Source organism: Onychostoma macrolepis, chromosome 15 (assembly GCF_012432095.1).
Source record: "Onychostoma macrolepis isolate SWU-2019 chromosome 15, ASM1243209v1, whole genome shotgun sequence".
Lineage (NCBI taxonomy): Eukaryota > Metazoa > Chordata > Actinopteri > Cypriniformes > Cyprinidae > Onychostoma > Onychostoma macrolepis.
This window is the reverse complement of record NC_081169.1, coordinates 16,126,616-16,145,732: the sequence shown is the minus strand read 5'-3', so window position 1 is coordinate 16,145,732 and position 19,117 is coordinate 16,126,616. Positions and strand designations below refer to the sequence as shown.

At 36.1% G+C, this 19,117-nt stretch overlaps 1 protein-coding gene across 1 annotated transcript in view; it reads left to right on the top strand.

Annotated features, from left to right (window-relative positions):
- The window catches only part of usp32 (ubiquitin specific peptidase 32), a 62,026-nt gene that overhangs the window by 28,622 nt on the left and 14,287 nt on the right, over positions 1 to 19,117 (top strand). The window contains 20 exon segments of the mRNA XM_058799786.1: positions 4,167 to 4,298; positions 4,560 to 4,667; positions 4,932 to 5,047; positions 5,411 to 5,473; positions 5,990 to 6,073; positions 6,229 to 6,290; positions 6,736 to 6,838; positions 7,176 to 7,365; positions 10,238 to 10,416; positions 10,977 to 11,117; positions 12,011 to 12,128; positions 13,154 to 13,308; positions 15,573 to 15,654; positions 15,793 to 15,867; positions 16,283 to 16,421; positions 16,667 to 16,772; positions 16,863 to 17,036; positions 17,898 to 18,072; positions 18,160 to 18,311; positions 18,398 to 18,509. Coding sequence (XP_058655769.1) covers positions 4,167 to 4,298; positions 4,560 to 4,667; positions 4,932 to 5,047; positions 5,411 to 5,473; positions 5,990 to 6,073; positions 6,229 to 6,290; positions 6,736 to 6,838; positions 7,176 to 7,365; positions 10,238 to 10,416; positions 10,977 to 11,117; positions 12,011 to 12,128; positions 13,154 to 13,308; positions 15,573 to 15,654; positions 15,793 to 15,867; positions 16,283 to 16,421; positions 16,667 to 16,772; positions 16,863 to 17,036; positions 17,898 to 18,072; positions 18,160 to 18,311; positions 18,398 to 18,509 — 2,466 coding nt within the window.

Here is a 19,117-nt window from a genome sequence, read left to right as displayed (position 1 = left end):
TTGCAAAGAACATGCCTGCGTCCCAATGTGCACACTGTCCATGCTAAAGACTATCTGATATTAGTCATTTTTAATACTATTTGGAGGGCCATTGATCTGCAGAATTTAGCTCAAACCCTGATAAAACCTCAACTGCCTGATGCTGTCTAGTAACTTTGAAAACCTTGATTAGCTTGTTGTTTGTAAACTGTTGGCATATTAAACAAGATTACATCTTTAATATGAATGAATATGAACATGAATATGAATTAATAAATTGTATACATATAAATTGCATATTTTTGGTTTTTGTTGAATTGTAAAGAATTATTTTATTTTCATTATTAAGAGGTTTGCACAAGAGTTAACTGTAAACTGCAAACATTCAAATTTGCTAAAATTATATGTCTCGTTTGGTCTACACTGGAAGAGTCCATTAACTCTGTTAAACTATAATTACTAAAACTAAAATATATAAAAACTAAATAGGAATGTGTTCACAAAATAAAAACTAAACTAAAACTAACAAAACCATTAATGAAACTAACTAAAACTAAACTGAAATTATAGGAAATTAAACTCAAAACTATAATATCCTTGGTATACAGTCATTATTAGAAGGTCAATTTATGCGCCTTTCTGTGTATTAGTAAGACCCTGATTGATTCTGTCTATAGCATATTTCTCCTTTACAGAATGAATGCACAAGGCTGGGCTTCATTCTTTTTGCTGTGTCACCGAGACAACATACTTTTATCCTCAGATACAAGATGGAAAGTTAAAAACACAAAAGCAAATGATTATGCAAATGGCTCAGTAAAGTTAGAATTAGAAGTTTGCTTTGTCAATCAAGGACAGCTTTGGCTCTCCATCTCTAGCCAATCAGAGAAGCTACCTGGGCAACCCACGGTAATCTGCGGCCCGCTCCAGATTATCCTCTTAGCTCAGTGAGAGGGCTGTGTGTGTGCTGTTGGTGTGAAGTAGTCATGATCTGTGTGATCTGTGTGAGTTTATGGGTCCATGCGCCTTCCAGAATATGCCTCACACCAGGCCAAGTGCGAACAGGCAAGAGGCCTATCAGAAAGAAGAAAGTGAAGGCTGGGTGACAGTAATCTGTGAGAAAGAAAGGGAGTTGGATTGCATATGGAAATGGAGAGTAACTGTATTTTGCCAACATAACGTTTGCTATGGTACACGCCATATCTAACATCCCGAGCCGTGACATGTGCTGTGGAATATGGTATGGTTCTTCTGTTGCAACTCTGATAGAGTCGCTCCTTTAGGTGAGTACTGGCATTTGGAGGTGTGTAGTTGACAAATAATATGTTTATGTAGCTGTATGGTAGCTATATATAAATATAATTGTTTTACTGTAAACATACGCCTTCATGGTTTTATTTTTTGGATTTTTAACGGTTTTGAAATAAGTCTTTTGTTCTCACCTAGGCTGCATTCATCATCAAAAATACAGTACAACGGTAATATTGTAAAATATTATTCGAATTTAAAATATCTATTTTCTGTTTTATAATAAATTTTAAAATGTCATTTATTCCTGTGGTGACTGCTGAATTTCCAGTAGCCATTACTCCATTCTTCAATGTCACATGAGCAATGATCCTTCAGAAATCTTTCTGATGATGAGAAATCATATGCTGATTTGGTGCACAAGTAATATTTATTTTATTATTAATGTTGAAAATAGTTGTGCTGCTTACTATTTTTGTGGAAACTATAAATAATATATATATTTTTTTTATCAATAGAAAGTTTAAAAGAACAACATTTATTTGAAATAGAAATTATAGACATTATCAAACATTATGTTTTTCTGTCACTTTTAATCAATTGAATGTGTCCATGCTGGGAAGAAAAAAAATATATTTAAAAAATATCTTACTGGCCCCAAACATAGGCACACACTTATGTATTTACTTATGTGCTTATTTTTCACTAATATTTTTTAATCATCGTTTAAGCACAGCTCACTGACAAATTAATTTTAAAAGTATAAATATTCTGTTTAGTGTTTCAATATGTGGGCATAACTAAATAAGGGCTCTATCATTGCTCTAATTTGTTTTTCTTTCAGTGTAGAGTGAAATGTCATTTCCACTGCCATTTAAATGACAAACACTTTTCAAATATTTGATCAAAGATGGAATCTGTTCCCAAGAGAGATAGCTAATATTTGTGATATTAAATACAAAAGTGTACCCTTGTGTCTCAGTCTAGACCTGTAATTTCTCCTCTGTCATGGTCTGTCTGCGTTCTGTGCCTTCTTACAGGACAGCAAGAAAAGTAATGGAAATGTAGCGCAAGTAATGGCTGGAATGGGTTTTGACAGCTTGAGAGGCCCGACAGTGTCACGCTAGCCAGAGAAACAATGCCTGTCCTCCTGCCATAATGCATTGCACGACCAGAGGATATCACAGGCTATGGCTAGCTTGAAATTAACTGCACATGGTGCCTCATATTAAGATGTACCTCAACGATCGAGGCTCTAAACATTCAGGATAAATGATGGCTCTTTGCTTATCCATACGGCACATAATAAGTGTTATAGATTAGCATTCGCTGTCCAATGCACATCAGTGAATAACACTCGAGCAGTTATTCAGTTCCCAACAGCTATTCAAAACTAATTATTGTTCTTAGTAATAATAATAACGTTGCTCTGAATAATGATAATTATTTGTCACTGCATTAATTACGGGGTGTACTGTAATGACTCTTCATTCCAGAGGGAGATTTGTTGTTAAATGTTGTTTGGCTGTATGCTAAATGAATCTTAGATGGGAAGTTTGCATTAGGACTAGAGTTTCTTTTGAAACCAGTTGTGAAATGACACTGAATCATTGATAGTGATTTATAGTGAGTGGGTTCATACCCCTATAGATCCCCTGTGTTTCTGCTCTTTCAGTTTTCATCCCCCAGACAGTAAACCTGCTCTCCCAGAGCACTATGGGAAATAATGACTATTGACCCAATCCAATCATACTCCCAATTGTCCATCAAACCACAGAGGTTTAACTGTGCTGCTGGAGTCTGCGATAACGGAGGAGTTTCAGTGCAATACAGAGGCTGTTCATTTAGAAGCCTTTTATTCCTGTCCCAAGAAACCCCAGGACATTCTCTCATGGATCGGTTTGCTTATTTATTTATTTATGGAGTGCATTTTCTGAGATGTATTGTGTTTTGAATAATAGACAGGGGAGGAGGCTGAAATGAACATCAGGCTAAACAAAAGATCAGATTTGTATTCCTGTGTTTTGACACTTGCCTTATGTGTGACGGTCAGTGTGGGAGGGGCAAGACCAATCCTATTAGCCTAAGCTAGAGATTATGGCCAAGCAAGAAGGGCTGACCTAGGTGCTCTTAACCCCAACAAACTAAAAGGACTATATATGGCGTTTATGGAGGGAGTAACTTGAGTCATGCTTTCACCTAGTAGCTGTTATGTAATCAATCATCATAAATGTTAATCATCTAATAAGTGTCTATTTTAAGAATATTTCATCCAAACAATGAACATTCAGTCAATTAGAAACTTGTTATCTGTAAGTAGTGAATATTAACATAGTTCTTGCCATATAACAAACTCAAGAAAGGACAAACTAGTGCCATAAAACTGGAGTTTAGACGATTTATGTGATAATATATTTCAGGTCTTTTGAAACCATATAATAGCTATGTATGAGGAAATTGTCAGTTGTAAATACAGAATATTTTATATAGTATTATAGTATTTATTCATATTTTGAAATGGCTTTAATTGTTTTAGTTTTTATGTGCATTTTTTGTTTTAATACTTTTTATATTTTTAAACATTTCTATTTAGCTTTATTTTTATTTTTAGCAATAATTAATGCTCAAGCTTCAGGGTATTTTATTTCAGTTAGTTGCCAAAATTCAGCATTCTCTAATATTTGACATTCAAAAAATATAAAAACTTTATTTGATTTTTAAAAAGAAATATTTTCAGGTGTAGTAAGCATAAGGGTGAATAAATAATGACTATTTTTGTAAACTGTCTGTTTAGTGGCATTATTACACAGATATATTGGGACTGATATTCAATTACACAAGGAGCATATGCTCCACTGATGCTTGACACTGCACACTAAAAGAAATGATTTCACAGAAAATCTTATTTTGTGTGTGTGTGTGTGTTTACTTTCTTGCAGTAGAAGAATCCGACATTATTGACTTGGAAAAACGCTACTGGCTGCTGAAAGCCCAGTCAAGGACAGGCCGCTTTGATTTGGAAACCTTTGTCCCTCTGGTCTCGCCCCCCATTCACGCATCACTTAGTGAAGGTAAGGCATAATTCATTACAGCAATTTTTAAAGATTCTCAAATGGACTGAGACACACAAACACTCACACATACATCCACCTGCGCCTCACATGCTTTAAAAACATTTGCAGTAGCCAGGAAAGTCACGGTTCATCTTATTTTGGTAGAAGTGGGTCTTTGCTTTTGAAATTTATTGGTTCATTTGTGATAAAAGATCTCCTAAGAATCCAATTACACTTTCTGGCTAATCTGAACCACTGACATTTTCTCCCATTTTCCAGGCTTGTTTCATGCCTTTGATGAGAATCGGGACAATCATATTGACTTTAAGGAGATATCTTGCGGGCTCTCAGCGTGCTGTCGGGGTCCTGTAGCGGAGAGGCAAAAGTGTAAGCTTTTAATTTTCTATCATCCTCTCTTAGTTGTTCATCTTATTCCATAGCAGATGCAGGATTTTTGTGGGTGTTTTTTCAAACATTTTTAGAATAAAATCCTTTGGCTTGTTGAGGCTTTTTTCATGCCTAGCACATTATGTATTCCAAATGCACACAGTTAAATAATATTCCACAATTTTTTGCGCAAATTAAAAAACGTATTTTTTTGATGAATATGTCAAAGTTCCTCATCTTATTTTCCTCCTCCTTGTATTGCAGTTTGTTTTAAAGTGTTCGATGTAGATCGGGATGGAGTTCTGTCCAGGGATGAGATCCATGAGATGGTGGTGGCGCTGCTGGAGGTGTGGAAGGATAACCGTACAGACACCCTCCCTGTAAGTGCAGAGCAGCTGATTGTCTAACCGAACTAACCTTTTTACATCCACAGAAACAGCAATAACAACATGGTACAGTTGAAATACCCTGGTTATCCTTTTGTTACTAAATAAATTACTTCCATAGTATTACTATTCATTATTTTGTCTGTGTACACTTAGGTGACTAATGCAAATGAGATGCATTAGTCATGTTGTTACATGTATGCACTAATGTGGGATTATACATTAAATGAAACTCCAATCATTATTGATTTGTGCATCCTGAGCTGTCAATGTGTTTCTTACATCTAATGGAGTTGTTTCATGTCAGTTATAGATTTCACGATGCTCTTTCATGATTTATGCTTCTGTATGTTTCAGGAGTTTGATTCCAGCGTGTCAGACATTGTAGAGGACATTTTGAAAATGCATGACACAACAAAAGTAATTATTCTTTCATTTTCATATTGCATATAGCATATCATGATATAAAAAATGCATTAGTTAAAACCAATTCTGATTAAACTTCAAATTTCAAAACCACAGCAAAAACTAATATGATAACACACCCCCTTTTAATTAAAATCTAAAATTTAATAGAAATTGAATGTAAATATTAGCCAATAAAATTAAAACATTGGCATGTAAATTAAATTTACATTTTAGTCATTTAGTAGACGCTTTTATCCAAAGCGACTTACAAATGAGGACAATGGAAGCGATCAAAATCAACAAAAGAGCAATATGCAAGTGCATATTTATTATTATATAATAAATAAGAAGAAAACGGATAGAATAGAAAAATAATAGAGCAAGCTAGTGTAAGAGGCCTTTGGATTAGAATTTCTCAGTTAAATAAACATTTCTTAAGGTTTTTTCTTGGATCCAATATTTGTTAAGGACATTATTATGAATGTATGTCATTTGTGGCCTAACCTTTATCTTGTGTTTTATTCACAGCAAGGGCACTTAACCCTGGAGGACTATCAAATATGGAGTGTGAAAAGTGCCCTCGCCAATGAGTTCCTCAACTTGCTGTTTCAGGTATGATCCTGTTGTTTGCAGTATTTTTGGAGAAAGTAACAAAAACAAGTGTCTAAATGCTTCTATAATCTGTAAACACTAGTGAATCCAATAAAGTATATATGTCATTGTCTTGGGTCTGGCCTGAAATTGCTTGTTAATCTGTTCGTCATCAGGTGTGTCATATCGTCCTGGGCCTGCGTCCTGCTACCCCTGAAGAGGAAGGCCAGATCATTAGGTGAGAGTAGGACACAGCATTACTCAGCCTATCACTGTCTGTAACTCCGCTTCATTTCAAAAGCGTCCCTACAGAGCACTTTCTCAATGTTTTAAAACAAGCCTTATGAGGGCCGTATTGTATTTCACTCTCCCATAAGCCTCATGATTAGGCTTTGTCTGTATATAAGCATCCATCATACCTCCTCTAACAGTGTTTTAGACCAGACAGAGATCGAGAACACAATTTCATTTTCAATTAGATTTTCCAGCAGAACTGACGGTGCTCAAAACGATACTATAAATACTGTTTCACATCAGTGTGTCTGTTGTATTGCTTTAGCTATACTGCAAGTTTAGCATTGATGTCTTGTTGTTTTGTTGGGTTATTTTGGTGCTTGTGTATAAGTATGATAGTTCTTTGACTGACTGACTGTTATCCACACTGATTTTGTGTGACGGCACAGGGGTTGGCTGGAGAGGGAGAGCAGACATGGGCTACAACCCAGTCAGAACTGGTTCCTGATCTCCATGCAATGGTGGCAGCAATGGAAAGACTATGTCAGATATGTGAGTCAGCAATATGCCTATTCAGCCTATACATAACAACGAAAAGGGGTCATATGATTTATTACGTTCCTTTTCAATTGTTTTGAAATAAGATTGTTGTAAATTTACTGTGCGACTAACTATATTGTGACCAATTTTCAAACCTTGTAATTATAAGTGGACAACAGAAAATACTAAACTGATTTAAAAATCAAGCTGGATCTTGTTTCTGTCAGGCATCAACTGGCCAAAAAGTAGCGTGATGTTTTAGTTTTGTGTTGCCCAGTTTTTTTTATTGATAATACTGACCATATGGTGGATTCTTGATTTTTGATATACAACCTATTGTGTTAAACAGGATAATAAGTCGATTGTCATGGAGCAGCCATCAATGCAGGGCAGTGGGATGAGAAGTTCTCAGTCAACAACACCTATAGACCCTGTCCTGAACAGAATTGGAATAGTGGTCCGTTCCCCTAGTTCCCCAGAAGAAAAATTCCCTGATAACATCTCCAGCTCATCGGAGGCTTCAGAGAGCACTGGTAATAGTAAGTACAAACTCAGTTGCTAGAGTTAAAGTCTTAGTTCACCTAAAAATGAAAATTAATTAATGCCATTAATTAATTACTCACCCTCAAGTCGTTCCAAACCCATTAGACCTTCGTTTATCTTTGGAACACAAATTAAGATTTTGGTGATATTCTTGTGAACATGTGCCGAAGAGAAGAAATTGTTGAATCAAGTCTTTATTTTTGTTTTCTTTGCACACAAAAAGTATTTACATAGCTTCGTACAGTTAAGGTTGAAACACTGATGTCACATGGACTATTTTAACGATGTCCTTACTACCTTTCTGGGTCTTGAATGTAGTACAGTACTAGGGGTCGACCGATTATCGGCCTGGCACCGATATTAAGCATTTTTATGATTATCGGTATCGGTCATTTTCAAAACCGATGTGCCGATATAATTATCTAATTTTGAAACGCGCTATTTGGCTCTGATGCAGCCTGTCAGAACTCACCACTCTGTGGCCTCGAGCAGTCTCCGCCCACCGCGCATCTGATTTGTTGGGAGTCACGAGTCAGACCAATCAATGTGGAAGACTAAGGCACTCTCACTGAAAGCGCTTGCTACAGTTTCAGTGATCATCACGCATCAGTTGTCTCTCAAAGGCAGCAGCAGACGTTGCTCAAGTTGCAATGAATCACAATCCACTACACTGAAGTTGCAAAACACCTCAATATTATTTATTTATGGTTTCCGCGATGGGGAAAACACAGACGGAATCGCGGAATCCAGTCATATAAAGGGAATTTACTGTATAACGCGGAGTCACAGAGTTCGTCAAAGTTTGGATGAATTAATCAAAAGTAGGTCAGTTCACTTAAATCGATTAGCGCTATGGACTAGTATCTGTAAATATTAAGCTGCAAAAAGACTTATTTAAATATGAATTCTGTATGTTCTGCGTGTCTCTGTATATGTGAATAGCACAGACACACACACACACACACTGAAGTGCGCGACGCTCGCTGTGTTTTCAGCATCTGCCGTCTCACTAAATGAGGACATAAATACATGACCAACATCCCCAGAACTGCTCTGAGAGTTGCTTCATGAGCATTTGACCGTTTCATTTGAGTAAAACGATGGTCATATCACATACATAGGCTATACAGAAACTTAAGAGGTCCTCATGGCAACCCATCAAAATAAAAGTTTGGTTTATCTACTACTACTACTACTACAACAACAACTTTTGTTTAAAAGAATAATCACACAATACGCTATTTATTCCATGTTTTAATTTTAATGGTAAACCCATTTGTTTGCCAAAAAATTGAGTTTAACTCTCATTTGAATAAAAGATAACTGAAATTAATGTTTTATGGCTTCATTTGCACTGCACTGTAAATTAAAACTAATCGAAATTACTGTCACATAGGCCAAGATTATGACGACATAAATTGTGACATTTCAATAGGCTATTGAACCAAGTGTGCCTATAACAGGCTATTAGTGTTATAGTTTAATTAAAATAGTTGCAGTCTTCTTCACAACTTCTACAATGGAGCTATGAAGACAATTAAATTATTTACACTTTTATATTATAATTATGAGAGGTTATGCTATTCCACATACATTTCTAACATGTAAATTATTGAAGCCAAATACTTACATTTCCCCAAGCTGTTTAGCTGTAGTACAGTATTCATAGGCTTAATCATGAAGCGTGCAGTGGCCCCACTTTTAACACTCTCTTTATATTACCCTTATTGTAGATGGATGCATGGAGGATGACAAGAGTAAGAAGTGCAATCAATACCAGGGAAGGCAGTTTTTGTCAGAGCCCTTGTTATTCTTAATTTTGACATTAATTTTCATTTTTACATTAGACATAATATATCGGTTAAAAATATTGATTATCGGTCCGCTTGGTCTGTAATAATCGGTATCGGCATCGGCCCTGAAAAACACATATCGGTCGACCCCTATACAGTACAGTTGCCTTTCTGTCTATGCAGGGTTTGTCTATGCTTTGTTATAGAACATATGTTTTGTGTTTATATATAAATATTGTGTCTACATCCCCTTTCTTTTGTAAATAGTTTTTGCTATAATTGGAAGATAATTTAAAGAGAGATATTGATTTGTTTTTGTCATGAAGAGCTTTTTGAGCAGTTTTTTTCCCCCTGAATCGGGAATATAAGTTGGAAATGCTGTAAAAGTTACAAATGTCATAAACAGATGTTGTGAATTGTATCTCTTTCCAATAAAAAAAAATTTAAAAAGATCTTATGGGTTTGGAACGGCATTAGGGTGAGTAATTAATGACAGAATTTAGATTTAGAATTTAGTTATTTTTTAAAGAAATGAATACTTCTATTTAGCAAGGCCACATTAAATTGTGACAGTAAAGACATTTATAGTGTTACAAAAGATTTCTATTTCAAATAAATGCTGTTCTTTTAAACTGAAGAATCCTGCAAAAATGGTTTCCACAAAAAAGTATGAAGTAACACAATTGTTTATAACACTGATAATAATAAGAACCGTTTCTTGAGCATCAAATCAGCATATTAGAATGATTTCTGATGGATCATGTGACACTGAAGTAATTGGCTGCTGAAAATTCAACTTTGCCATCACAGGAATGAATTACACTTTAAAATACATTACAATAGAAAACAGTTATTTTAAATTCTAGTAATATTTAAGTTTTACCTGCATTTGATCAAATAAATACAGCCTTAGCATTAAAGACGTCTTTCAAAAGTAAAATTCCAACAATTTCAGCTGTGGTGTTCGAAACAAAGAATAGTAGCCTTATGGGTAGTGCTCCGGTCCAGTAAAATGCAATAAAGTCTCAGATACAGTGTTTAGCCTCCATTACAAAATGTGTTTTCACTTCCCCAGGCCTGACCCCACATGCCACTTCCTCTGCCACAGACGTCTGCTTTGCTCGGCAGCACAACATCTCTGATAACAACAACCAGTGTTTCTCCAGCGCCAATGGCCATTTGCCCAACAGCATGGCTGTGCAGAGACCTGGTGCCATAGACAACCAGCCTCTGGTGACCACCGAGCCCGTGAAGGTGAGTGTACATGTGTCCAGAACACCCACCGAAACCAGGAAGCCACCGATAATCCTCTTGTCCATCAAAATGACTGCTAAAGTGCATTCGATAGACCTGCAGGGAAAATAGCACCTTCAAGCTGTTTTTCTTCTATTCTAATTATAGCTTTAGAGAGCTCAAAACGACACTAAAGTGCCATTTTTGAATTTTAAATTACCTAGAACAAATTAATCCTGTGACATTTGTGTTCTAGAAAATGAATGCTTTTATGTGAAGCTAAAAGCATTTTTAAATAATACTACTTGCTTCTGTAATGCCTTGTCACAAACACATTTGCAGACTTGTATTAATGTAGCATCCCATATTATCAGGCTTTCTTTACGCTACACAATGCATAGCAGTATTTAAGTCAAAATGAGACCTCTTCATCCATCCTCCCACTCTCAGTGTCATCGGAGAAGAGCGGGGTGAAAGGCACTAACATCACCTGTGATTTATTCACTGGAGGTCGACTATTCGCTACAAGTTGCCATTGCAAATTGCTGTCAATATGAAGTGTGTGAATCTGTTTTGTCCAGGCACCCACACTGACCATGGAGGGAGGCCGGCTAAAGAAATCCCAACAGCTGGTGTCTAGTCGGGACTTTGAGACAGTGCCAGAGCCAGTATGGAGGGCACTTTACCACTGGTATGGTGCCAACCTCAGCCTGCCCCGACCGGTATGTATGCTATCTCCCATCAGAGGTGCCACCATGGCCATTTAATTCACTTCAGTGAATGTCATTTGCTTTGACACACAAGATTCCTGATGACGTGACATGAAGTGTCACATGAACTGTGTCAGATGTTGCTAAACCTGTTTCCTGAATATAGATTTTGTTTTTCTATTTTGACTTAACACTCTATTGGACAGTGTTGCCTCTCATTATCAGACTCATTTTCTTCACTTTGCAAGCACATGATTCATATAGCCTTAAAATGGTTAATAATGATGGGATGTCTTCAAATAAACAATAAATAGGTTACATTCTGGAGGTGATTTAAATTATTTTGCTGACATGACGCATCATGTGAAGGATAAACTGAGAAATAATTTTTAATTATGGATTCTTCCCCCATAAAAAGTATGATTCATATTTCTTAGTGAGTAAACATCATTGTAAAACATTAGGGGTCATTACAATTATTTGTATAATATGAAAAATAGCTGAAATGTTTTTTTTTAAATAATATTTTAATATTTTGACTTAATAAAATTTAATTACAAATCAATTAATTTAAACATGTCGCATGTCGTTTATTTAATAATTTTGGAAGCATGTTTAGTTTTTATTTATGTATGATATTAAAACATAATTATATATAATATTAAAATATGTTTCATGCAAGAGTAATAAATCAAACTTTTTGTCATAATGTATGCAGTAGAGGTTTAAAATAATTTTAAATGCGGAATGACCATGAAAAGTGCTTTAAGATTTCAAATAATGGTCATGTGAATCTGGCCTGTGAACTTTTCACTCAAATTAGCTTCTCTCTTAAGCAAGCGCACCACTATAGTCAAGCCCAGTGCATTTCTCCATTGTGCTTATGCTGTCTCTTCTTCCTTCAGGTCATCATGTCTACAGTAACAGCTCAAGCCGAGCTGGAGCTCTTTCCCCGCTACCTTCTGTTCCTGCGCCAGCAACCAGCCACACGCAGCCCTCAGTCTAACATCTGGGTCAATATGGGTATGAGCAGCCTGCGAATGTTCCCTCCACATATGCCCAGAGGTAACGTAAGCCTGCAGCAAGAGAGAGGCTACCTCCACTGCCTTGACCACCTCCTCTAATCTTCTAAAACACCCAGCTCGGTCTCAGCAAAATGATCTGTCTGGATAACTAAAGAGCCAAATTCTGATGCCATCACCTAGAGTCATCATCTGAGTTAAAAAAACTGTAATGACAGCTAAATATAAATTAATGTTGAATACATACAAAAATATATCCAAATATTTAAGTTTGTAAACATAAAAACGCATATAAGTGATTGTGAAACATAAAATGTAGTGCTGGCCTAATAGTGGGCTTCCTTATTGTTAAGGCTGTCATGGCTTTGCCAGGCTCAGAAGACTGTTTGGTGTGGGTAAAGATGAGCGCTCTCTGATTTCCTATAATTGTTTGCTTTGCAATCATACCAACCTTTTTTTTTTTTTTTTTTTTTTGGTCTCCTATGAAATCAGTAATTGCTGTATAAATCTTAAATGTATTTTTATTTGATTTGTTTTTTTGTTTTTTTTACAAGACTGGAATAATTTAAAAAATATGACATGATTTTTATTTAAATCACCCAGACTAATGAATTGATGAATGTTCCCTTTGAAAATGACTTTTGCCCTTTCTTGCTGCTACCTTACAACTAATCCTCAGTCTGTCAATCAGGTATTGGGGTTGTGTGTGTGTGTGTGTTGTATATTGATCTGTGTGCTCCTTGTGACTGGTTGATTTAATAGCATGCTTATTAGAATCTATGGATTGGCTGAAACTTTACATTTTTCATTATTGCATTAAAATGAATCCATAAAAGTGTTAATTTAGACTAATTTAGTACAGTAGGTTAAATTAAGTTTACATTCTCAATGACTTAAAGTTATTTTTTGAATATATAACAACATAGTAGGCTGGAAATGCTCTAAAGAGTTGTATTTGAAACAATATTAAATATTTTATTGCATGTGACAAAGAGAATGCTAAAGGCTGCTTCATTCCCAACTCAGGAAACGTTCCTTCTCCGAATGCCCCTCTGAAGCGAGTGCTGGCATACACAGGCTGTTTCAGCAGGATGGGCACCATTAAAGACATTCATGAGTACCTGTCCCAGAGGTTACGCATCAAGGAAGAGGACATGCGCCTCTGGCTCTACAACAGTGAGGTGGGGACCTTCTTAACAGATACTGAATAAAAGAACATCAAACTCTGATCAAAGACATTCATATGCAAATCTGTCCTCATTATAAAGTTACCGATGTCACCTCACAGCTGTTAGAATGAACGCTTCAAAATGAAAATTCCTGTGTTCACATATTTCCAATTAGTCAAGAATATTTGAGTGGAGCATATCAAAAATAGCCACTGGTGGTATTGGGGAAGGAGAATTCTGATTATAGAGAGTGTTTGATTTGACAAAGATCTGTGCAGGATGAATATTTTGATTCATTTTCCTGGAAGAGAAAGACTGCGAATTTGAAATGTGAAAGCATTCAAATTTTTTTGTTAATCATTAAGGGTAATGCATACAGTGTTGTGAAAAAGTTTTTGCCCCCTTCCTGTTTTTTTTTTATTTTATTTTTTATATATATATTTTTCACAGTTGAATGATTGACACCATCAAACAAATTTTAATATTACACAAAGATAACCTGAGTAAATACAAAATGCAGTTTTGAAATAATGATTTCATTTATTAAGGGAAAAAAGCTGTCCAAACCTGCCTGGCTCTACGTGAAAAAGCAGTTGCCCCCTAAAACTAATAACTGCAATCAAGTGTTTGCGATAACTAGCAATGAGTCTTTCACATCACTGTGGAGGAATTTTGGCCCACTCTTCTTTGCAGAATTGTTTTAATTCAGCCACATTGGAGGTTTTTCGAGAATGAATGGACTGTTTAAGGTCATGCCACAGCATCTCAATCGGATTTAAGCCTAGACTTTGACTTGGCCACTCCAAAACCTTAATTTTGTTTTTCTTGAGCCATTCAGAGGTGGACTTGCTGGTGTGTTTGGGATCATTGTCCTGCTGCATAACCCAAGTGCGCTTCAGGTCACAAACTGACAGCCGGACATTCTCCTTCAGGATTTTCTGATAGAGTGCAGAATTCATGGTTCCATCAATTATGGCAAGTCATTCAGGTCCTGAAGCTGCAAAGCAGCCTCAGACCATCACACTACCACCACCATGTTTGACTGTTGGTATGACGTTCTATTTGTGAAATCCTGCATTGGTTTTACGCCAGATGTAACGGGACACACACCTTCCAAAAAGTTCAACTTTTGTCGCATCGGTCCACAGAATATTTGCCCAAAAGTCTTGGGGATAATCAAGATATTTTTTGGCAAATGTGAGACGAGCCTTTGTGTTCTGTTTGGTCAGCAATGGCTTTTGCCTTGGAACTCTCCCATGGATGCTGTTTTTGCCCAGTCTCTTTCTTATTATTGAATCATGAACACTGACCTTAATTGAGGCAAGTGAGGCCTGCAGTTCTTTAGATGTTGTTCTGGGTTCTTTTATGACCTCTTGGATGAGTCGTCTATGTGCTCTTGGAGTAATTTTGGTAGGCCGGCCACTCCTGGGAAGGTTCACCACTGTTACAAGTTTTCTCCATTTGTGGATAATAGCTCTGACCATGGTTCGCTGGAGTCCCAAAGCCTTAGAAATGGCTTTATAACCCTTTCCAGACTGATACATGTCAACTATTTTGTTTCTCATCTGTTCTTGAATTTCTTAAGATCGCGGAATGATGTATTGCTCTTTAAACATGCTTCACTTTGTCAGACAGGTTCTATTTAAGTGATTTCTTGATTCAACAGGTCTGGCAGTCATCAGGCCTGGGTTTGGCTAGTGAAATTTAACTCGGCTTTCTAAAATAATGTGGTTAATCACAGTTCTTTCATGATTTAACAAGAGGGGGCAATTAATTTTTCATGTAGGGCCAGGTAGGTTTGGACAGCTTTTTTTCTCTTAATAAATGAAATTATTTAAAAACTGCATATTGTATTTACTTGCATTATCTTTGTGTAATATTAAAATTAGTTTGATCTGAAGCTTTTAAATGTGAAAAATATGCAAAAAATTAAAAAAAAAAAAAGTTAAAAAAAGGAAGGGGGCAAAAACTTTTCACACCACTGTACATTACCATTCAATTTTTTAAAAACGTTTTTTAAAAGAAGTACAATACAAAAATAAAATAAAAACAATTTTGTGAAATGTTTTTACGATTTAAAGTTATTGTTTTTTATTTTAATATATTTTAAAATGTTATTTAAAACTACAAGCCACAAAACTCCAATTAATTAATTCTTTAATAATTATTCTTTATTTATATTGTTTCTAATAATTCTTTAATGATAGGTCTTTAATAATTTATGATACATCCATTACATTGTATACTAATCTTGTTTTATAATGTCTTTTTATCAGAATTACCTCACTCTCCTAGACGATGAAGATCACACATTAGAAAGTTTGAAAATTCCAGACGAACAGCACTTAGTCATTGAGGGTATGTCTGTGACATTTATCTGTCTTAAAGTTTTATCTCAATTCACATTTGCTGACCTGTGTGGATTAAATTGCGAAGCATGCATGGCTGTACTGATGGAAAAGGAAAAATTATTAAGATATCTTTCCCTCTCTCTAGTTCGAAACAAAGATATGAGCTGGCCAGAGGAAATGTCTTTCATTGCAAACAGCAGCAAAATCGACAGACACAAAGGTAATGTCAGAGGTCTTGGAAAATGTTGGAAAAATCTATGAAAACTGGAGGCTGGCCAAGCTATCTACAAATGTCAGAATGTTTATCTGAGTTTGACCTTGCCTAGATGGCACTATAATACAATTCTTTAGACTGGTTACTTGTATCAAAGCACATATCAAGTAGATTATTAACACAGGAATGAAAGCAGCAAGAATCAAAGAAGTAATTACATAAAGCAAAAAAAAAGTCATATCAAGACCGACATCAGCTGTGACATTTTAAAGACTCACAATGTTGCTATCGAACTCTATGAAATACTGAGTAATTGAACTTCATGGAGATAGTACTCAAGTGGCTGAGCCAGAGGAGTATAAATTTAATCAAACCTTCAGTCTCAAATAATTGTGTGTAAATTTTGCTATTTCTCTTACAGTTCCTACAGAGAAAGGTGCCACAGGTTTGAGTAACCTAGGTAACACATGCTTCATGAACTCCAGTATTCAGTGTGTAAGCAATACCAAGCCCCTCACTGAGTACTTTATCTCAGGGCGACACCTTTATGAGCTTAACAGGTACGGAGATATTTTTTAAAACTCAAACCACTTATAACTGCTAAGTTAATGTGCAGTCACATTTACCATTGCTTTTTAAAATTTTGCTTGTGAAATCCAGTCATTTCAACTGGAATCCACAAGAGTTTTGTGCAAGGTTAAGTTCCCCATGCAGATTTTGCTCACGTTCGAGTTGGTCACACCATGTTGTGACTTCTGTGATATTTGCCATACCTCTTGACCAATGAGCTGTCTTGCCTTGACAGAACCAATCCAATAGGAATGCGTGGTCACATGGCCAAATGCTATGGTGATTTGGTACAGGAACTCTGGAGCGGCACCCAGAAGAACATTGCACCTCTGAAACTCAGGGTGAGTTGATAACATCTCTATTATTATGAGCATCAAACCCAAATGTTTCCATTAAAATTCTTATGCCATTTTTTAAAAACATTTTTGTAGTGGACAATAGCAAAGTATGCACCAAGATTCAACGGCTTCCAGCAGCAAGACTCCCAGGAGCTTTTGGCCTTCCTGTTGGATGGGCTTCACGAGGACTTGAATCGTGTGCATGAGAAGCCTTACGTGGAGCTCAAGGACAGCGATGGTCGGCCAGATCATGAAGTGGCCACAGAGGTCAGTGTCAGACTAGTGTTTTTCAGCCCCGTTTTTCTGTGTAAATTAATGATGCAGATGCACGGTTTTGTTTACACACATACAGAAGCGTGTGTTATGCTTGCGATGTTTTCAGCCTCTGCAGCATCAAGCAACATAATCTCTAGAACTGCTCTGAGAGTCTCTTCATGAGTATTTTACTGTTTCTTTTGAGTAAAACTGTTGTCATATACAAACAGAAACTTAGTCTTCACAGCAACCCGTCAAAATAAAAGTTTGGTTTAATTTGAAGAAACGTTGACAGAAATATCATGTAATGTAATTATAGTACTACTACTGCTAATAAGGTTATTATTAAAATATTAATTTTAAATGAATATTTACCAGAAAAAATAAAGCAGAAAAATGTAAATACACGAAGTATTTCTTGATTTTTTATAATAATAAAATCAATTCATTAGATTATTCTTTTGATTATTAATATTTTATGAAGCGATTTAAAATGGAATCCAGAAAATTAATAGAAAACAGAATTTGGTAAAAGAAAAAACAATAATAATAATAAAATGGAATTTGAGAAAAAATAAAACACATTTCATAGGGTCTTAAAATGTAATTTTTGTTAAACTTTTAAAAAATTGCTGTTTAATATTGTAAGTTTCATGATTTCAATTAATTAGACATGGTTTTTGATAAATAAAAAATGGAATCCATAAAAATGAACACTGAAAAAAATAAAAGAATTTGGAAAAAAATAAAACGGAATTTGGGGAAAAATAAAACTGATTTCATAGGGCTCTAATGAACCTAAATGGGTACACTGATGACATGCTAATGGGAAGCCGTTTCACCCTAACGACATCTGTGTGTTTCTCATCACAGGCCTGGGAAAACCATTTGCGGAGAAATCGTTCTATCGTGGTCGACCTCTTCCATGGGCAGCTCAGGTCCCAGGTGAAGTGCAAGACCTGTGGCCATATCAGTGCCCGCTTCGACCCCTTTAACTTCCTGTCGCTGCCACTTCCCATGGACAGCTCTATGCACTTAGAAATCACAGGTGAAGCCAAGCAGAGAGAAAACATAAACACTTTAAAATCCATCAGCAGGTACGCCAGTCTCACATAAAAGCTTTTTTGACTTGCAGTTATCAAACTTGACGGCTCCACTCCGGTGCGGTACGGGCTGCGTCTCAACATGGATGAGAAGTACATGGGCCTGAAGAAACAGCTGAGCGAGCTGTGCAGCCTGAAACCTGAGCAGATTCTACTGGCTGAGGTTCACACATCCAACATCAAGGTCAGCTCAACTCACCACAAGATGACTGTTGTTGATACAATCCATGTGGCCTGGCTTTTAAAACAAATATGCTTGCTTTGGTCTAGAACTTTCCTCAAGACAACCAGAAGGTGCGACACACTGTGAATGGCTTTCTCTGTGCATTTGAGATCCCTGTGCCTGGCTCGCCCACCTCAGTCACGTCTCCAGTGATAACGGGTAACAATGATTGATTACTTCTTTCCTTTTTCCTTAAAGGAATAGTTGACTAAAAAATGAAAATTTGCTGAAAATTTACTCACCCAAAGGGCACCCAGATTAGGTGAGTTTGTTTCTTTGAGGTTTGGAGAAATGTGACTTAGTGTTACATCACTTACTCACCAATGGATCCTCTGCAGTAAATGGGTGCCGTCAGAATTAGTCCAAACAGCTGATAAACACATTACAATAATCCACGCGACTCCAGTCCATCAATTAATGTCTTCTGAATTTAAAAGCTGCATGTTTATAAGAAACACATCCATCATTTAGGCGTTTTAACTCTAAAATGTCACTTCTGGCCATTCTGTTAATATTATGGATAGACGACTTGTATTTTAGTTAGAAACAACAGTTTAAAGTTATGAAAAAAAATATGAATAATAGATTTGTTTATTACAAATGTGCAGCTTTTCACTTTACGATGTTAATTGATGGACTGGAGTTGTGTGGATTATTGTGATGTTTTTTCAACTGTTTGGACTCTTATTCTGACGGCACCCATTCATTGGTGAGCAAGTGATGTAATGATTTCTCCAAATCTGTTCTGATGAAGAAACAAACTCATC